At 37.8% G+C, this 6296-nt stretch overlaps 1 protein-coding gene across 1 annotated transcript; it reads right to left on the reverse strand.

Annotated features, from left to right (window-relative positions):
• Nucleotides 1-244: 244 nt before the first annotated feature.
• On the reverse strand, nt 245-6120 carry LOC103779061 (mismatch repair endonuclease PMS2-like; the record flags this gene model as incomplete). The annotated part of the gene is made up of 8 exons (XM_008946678.1): nt 245-329; nt 608-707; nt 1031-1128; nt 2526-2693; nt 3166-3349; nt 4081-4183; nt 5316-5402; nt 5981-6120. Coding segments are annotated over 8 exons (965 nt in total), but the record flags the coding sequence as incomplete, so codon positions are not given.
• Between the last annotated feature and the right edge of the window lie 176 nt (nt 6121-6296).

A 6296-nucleotide genomic window follows, 5' to 3' on the forward strand; every position in this document is an offset into this window, starting at 1 on the left:
AAGATTGCCATTTTCTCATTAGTTGAGATAAGAAGTTACTTTTGAGTACAGAAAAAGTGGAAGGGGAAAAAAAGGTAGAACCACAGCTAGCATATCTCTTCCCCACCAACTGTGGACGAAAAAAAACATCACCATGCAGACATTCATACAGATAAAAGTTACAATATTCTCTCAATAAACACAATTTATTCTTTAGTGACGTTACAGCCCTTACTGAAGTTAATGAATATTATTCTCAACTTACCAGAATCTACACAAATGTTCAGGACAACAAATGGATACTGGTGTTTATTGTATAAGTGATACACTTCATTCACAAGCTTGACAACCTGCAGAGAAGATGAAAACACAATAAATGTCATTACCATTCCATGTATTTCCCACCAGTATGTGTTATTTAATCCTCTTCAAAACAGTTAATGTACTAAATCTTATCTTGTATGATTGAGCTTTTGTTCACAGATAGGCACAACAAAGACAAAAACCTGAGACATGGGAACTTGCAGCAATCAAGCCACAAATATGCATTATCAGCTACTAATCCAGTGATTTTCATAGAATATCAGAAAAGTAAGCACTGATGATGTCAGAAAATTAAACCCCTCACCTTCGCTGGATCACAGGGACGTTGGTTGATAAAGAAAAACTGCCTGTCTGTTGTACTCCTTCCAACACCATGATCACACCGAGAAATGAAGCCTGTAATACTGTTAAATAATAATGTAACAGTAAGAAAAAATGGAGGAACAAAGCAAAAGAAATTTTTCTGGCTCTGAGCATATTTAAAGGAAGAGTATTTTATAATGGGCTGAAAGAAACACTGTTCTACAGTATCAGTAAATAGGAATACATATTTCCTCTCCCAGTTCCTTATCTGATAAAGGCTAGACATTCAGCTCCAAAAAGGCATCAGATAATTGAAAAAGTATCTCACTCTGATTTCAAAAGAAGTGGTGTTTGTTATTTATCTGCTCTGAAGGCAGAAGAGAAGTCAGTTGTGAAACATCCAGTGGTTTACTTCTCTAATTACCTATAAAGATTTTGTGGCATGTCAGTAGCATTGAGTCCATATTCTTCACAGACAGCTTCATTAGGACATAGCTGAACAAAAGGAATGAGGCTCTGCAACTAAAGAAAAAAAAAAACAGTGATACATTAAACACATACATTTTCTTCCCCCTTGTGTTTCATTATTATTTATTAGCCTTTAAATCTATTTGATAAAATGGTTGTTTTTTTCAAGTTGGCTGACCAAGGCAAATACTTAAAGCACGTAAACCTACTAGAAGAGAGCAGCACTGCTGACTGAGGAACAGGAACAATACCCTAATGAATGGCTGTTCTCAACCTTGGGTAACACTACTTTCGCCTTAGTTATTTTACAGATCCTTTCTTTAAAATGTACATAGGAAGAACAACAAAAGTATTTACACAATTTGGACTCTCCAGCAACATATATATGACCTAATCAGGTTTTATGCCAAAATAAAAGACAAAGAAGTTTTTCTAATAGTTGTACTGTTCTTTCAAAGACAAGAAGTTTCTTTTGACAGAACAATAGAACTATTAGAAAAGATATGTTATTGGAATCACAAGCTGACTTAAGTATGGATAAGTTTACCAAAAACATTTTCCCAGTCATGCTGCTATTACTTTTCTGTAATTAAAGCATCTTCTACTGATTTTACATTGAAGCACTTGGTATTATATAAGCAGACTATAAGCTAAACATTCTCTTCAGACAACACTGAATTTTCAGCTATGCTTGTTGCTGTGTGGCAAGACAAAATTCCATTTGTCATCTCCTCTGTCAGCCACAGCATGAACAGGCTTTGAAATCTCTAGATGGGTACTGTGAAGGGAGTAAGTGTTTATCCACAACCAACGCTTATCAACCGCTTAATATTCCTCATGGTTATAATATACATTTGTAGGAAGGATGCTTTTATGCTTTTTTTGACTTCTGCTTTCTTCTATAAGATAACTGTTATTTTTATAGCAACTACTTAGAAAGCGTCCCAGCCTGCACCTCTGCCGGGCCGACTGCAATGCCATTTAAAGGTTAACCAGAACACCAACGATTTCACAGGAAGAGGTTACAAAAGCTAGAAACACCTCAGTTTTCTGTTCCCCAGTTTAGACTTTCATGTCACACCATTTTTAGGATTCTTTAAGTTGCTTGCTCTTATCACATACAGTCCTTTGTGCCCATACCTTTTTCAAAATCACAAACCTCCCGAAGTCTTCTGACACAACAGCTGACACCACTTGCTCTAGACAGATATTAAGCAGTAACTCTATCTGCTAAATCATATATCTTCCATCAAAACATCTCCAAGCAGATTCAGAAACCAAGAGAACCTGTGAAGGCTGCAGTTACTCCTCTCTCAACCTGTAGGGTGTGCTAGAAGTCTACATATGCTCCATCCTCTTAAGGTTTTGAAAAGATTTCCTACATCCCCCCCCTATTTATAAATGCCTCTATACAGCCATATTATCTCTCTTCTCAATAATAAAAGTAATACCTGTTTTTGCCCAAATACTGCTCCAATGTTCTCTTTTAAACTAGGACTTCCAGTATTTGATACCACAGAGCCTTTTTTCCCTTGGCCAACTTGATTAGTGCAGTTAATCCGTACTCCTTTTGAAACAATACAGTATGCCTGCAACACCTGGACCATTTTTGCATATTCCTATGAAAGAAAACAAAGTTCACATTTATAGAAAATGTCTCTAAAACAAAAATGTATAAAGAAAGCATTCAATATTTGCAGGTAACAAAAGGGGGGTGCGTTAATGTTTTTTAGATCTTTACAAACTAAATTTAAAAAACATAAGTGAAAAATAGTGTCTTTAAAAACAAACAGCATGTTTGCAAGATTGATAATTAGCCATAACACAGCAGTGCCTGATTTTCATGTACACAAAAGTGACACTGATATTGACTCTTCAAAATCTAAACATTTGAGAATTCACCTTTTAAAACCTACCATAAAACAGAAGCGGAAAGTATACAGGAAGACTGCTTTCTTCTGTTATAAAATACAAGACAGGCATAAAACAGTCTGACATGACGTATTCTACAGAAAATTGACTGTCATTCAGTAGTGAATAAATTCAGGGGTACAACACTCCTTTGAATTAATAGTTTCTGATCTAACCTACCTTTTTAATGTTTCTTTGAAATTCCTTATGCCGCACCGGCAAAGTATAAAATAACTGGTGTACGTTAACAGTTGTTCCTTGCTGTCGTGGAAAAGGAGTTTTCTGAGTAATTTTACCATTGTGATCAAATACCAAACGAGTTCCAACCTTTGCAGACTTATGACAGGTAAAAATGGTCACATCACTAATGGAGGGAAGAAGGCAACAGAATTACCCACTGGGCATTGTATTTGCTTCTTCATTGCTCACAAACCTAATCAGGCATGGAAACTACATCAGTGCTATTCATTTAATTAAAACTAACTCTTCACCACAAACAACTGAAAATGTACCTGAAGGGCAGTGTAACATTTTCCCAGAGACAAGACAAACATTTTTAGTTGCATCCCTGTAATTCTTCTATAAAGTACAATGTTAAAGTCTGGTTTTATTGGACACTGAGCTAATCATACTGATATATAAGAGCAGAATTTTCTTGATACACAGAACTGTGTACAAAAGCTGGGCTATTTCCAACGTCTAAGAGGAGCTTAAATACAGTTAATGAGCTGTAGCAAACACAGAATTTAGGCATTATGGTGCTTTACAGCAGAGGACGAAACACTTAAGCAAGTACACAGTTCCATCGTGCAAAGATCTGCATACTGCAGCAACATTACATTTTGTACATAAAAGGACCAATTGGGTGCTTAGAATAATACAACCATACAGTAAATCCAAATGCTTAGAATCATAGAATAATTTTGTCTGGAAAAGACTCATGATGTTTGCAACTTCCTGCTCAAAACTGACTGAACACTAAGAACTGTAAGTTTCAAAAGCCTCATTTTATCAATGACAGTAAATGGAAAAGTTTGCTTCAGTATTTTTGTGCATAATGTAGCTTTTTGCTAATAAGAAGTTTAATATTAATACCTTAATGCACACAGTGAACTCAGAGCTTCACCTCGAAACCCAAATGTTTCAACACGTATTAGATCAGAAAATTCTTGTATCTTTGATGTATAATGTTTCAGAGCTGGAAAAGGATATTTAAAAATACACACTTCACTTCAAAGTGACACTGGTCAATCCAAGGAGATTTTGCATGCAGATCAGGAAACAAAACCACAGCTGTACTACTCATTGTATTTTAGATAATTATTAGACACAAAATAATTAAATAGTTATGTTTTATTTCCCCTTTCCTTTAAGTAAGATCTCTTTAAAATCCTCAGCTATACCTGTTATTCCACACTTAGACACAAAATTCATACAGCATTATTGGTCTGGGCATTGCAAGATACCTCAGAGCAGTACACAGGACCTACCTCTGCCACTGATGTCCCTGTCACAGACCTAGCCCTGCAGAAAACCACTGCAGTGCTGTGCCTGTTATGCAGTGGACAGGCATAGGTCTGTTCCACCATGACCACAGCTGAGGAGGCCTCAATCTGCACCACCAGTGCTGCACTAGTCACAGGGGAACAGAGTTGACAGCAGGACCTCTGAACTTTCACTGTACTGGAGTAGCAGGAAATAAGAGTTTATGAGGTACCAGATACATATACAGTGAGCACACAAAGTTACCCAGTTATAACTTATGGTGAAAGAGATCCCCAGCCATTATATGAAAACAAAAGGAGGGTATTTCTGTTGCAATGGCTATTTACATTTACCATGCAGTATTGCTTCTGCTCCCATTTTGTGCAATTTAAACCTATCAAGTGAGAAATTTCGAGAGTCAGGCATGTGATGTCAGTTCACTTACAGCAAATATTCAACTTCGTGAGTCCCCTTTCAAAAGCACTCACTTCAACAAAGCTTGATTCTTTCAAGAATGACTGATGACTCAACATGAATAAATTTAAATGAATGTTTATAAAATCTCCTGTTCAACAACTACTTCCTCTCTTTGTTCCACTTAAATAAGCAATCAAACCAAAGACTACTTCTAAGCTACAAGAACCATAACCAGCATAGCACTACAGAAGTTCAGTCTGGTTTTGCCCAAGTCTTGCAGATCATGCACACATTATATTAAAGCCAAGTATCCATTAAAAAAAACATTAAACTTAGGAAATTTGTTAAGGAAAAAAAAGGTAGCTTTCTCACTGAAAAATATGCTTCCAGCATTTCCAAACATAAATTATGAAAAAAGTTCAACTTACTCAGGCCTTCAAAGTTTTCTTCTTCCACCCCACCTCCATTATCTGAAACCTCTATCAGTTCTGCTCCATAATCTTTAAGTTTTATATCTACAAAATTGAGTAATAAAGTCTTTTAATTCTTTACGTTCATAAATAGTATTGAACATTAATTTTGTATTTGAAACAACTTTACCAGATAATAGCTTACCCTGTCAAGTTTGAAAAAAAAAAATCCTCATACCTGTCAAAAGTTAGGGTAACCTAATGCAATTCAGTCTGTTCTTGCAGATAGTTCTGCCTCACTGCACTTCTGCCTGAACATAAGTTTTCACAACTATAAGAGCTGTTACCTTAGCAGCTCTAAAAACTGCAACCCTGCTTTAACAATCTGCTACCTTGAGGGCACCAGCTAGCAGAGCTTCATCACTACTGGCGTGTAAAACATACACCTTACTTAGTGGCAAAAAGGGCTACAAACAAATTATTACAGACAACACTCGCATGCTTCTAGGAGCACAGCCGAAGCCTGGCAATCAAAACGCTTTATTTAGCTGAGGTGTAAAAGCACTGCAGGCATGCTTGGCCCAAATGGAAAGTATTCACACATGGGTTAATAACCACTCTGTTTTAAGGAAGGGGCACTTTAGCCGTCTATTCAAAGTTAGGAGATGACAATGAAAGGTTACCGATGTTGGTAGCTCCAGCATCAAGGCTGTTCTCCACCAGCTCTTTCACCGCAGTGCCGAGATTCAGCACAACCTGTCCCGAGCAGATCCGATGGACGGACTTACGGTCGATGGGCTTGATGGCTCTGGCAGGCAGCAGGCTTTAAAGAGAGGAGGGACGGGGAAACCACGGTACCGTGAAGCGGGCGGCGAGGGCTCCCCGGGAGGGGCTCGCCGCGCCCCGCTCCTCCCAAGCGAGGGCAACCGGCCCCCAGGGGCAAGGCGCGGATAAGACACCGATGCCCCGGGGACTCAGAGCCCAATACGGAACAGCCGA

The sequence above is a fragment of the Merops nubicus genome, unplaced genomic scaffold (genome assembly GCF_000691845.1).
Source record: "Merops nubicus isolate BGI_N331 unplaced genomic scaffold, ASM69184v1 Scaffold47108, whole genome shotgun sequence".
Lineage (NCBI taxonomy): Eukaryota > Metazoa > Chordata > Aves > Coraciiformes > Meropidae > Merops > Merops nubicus.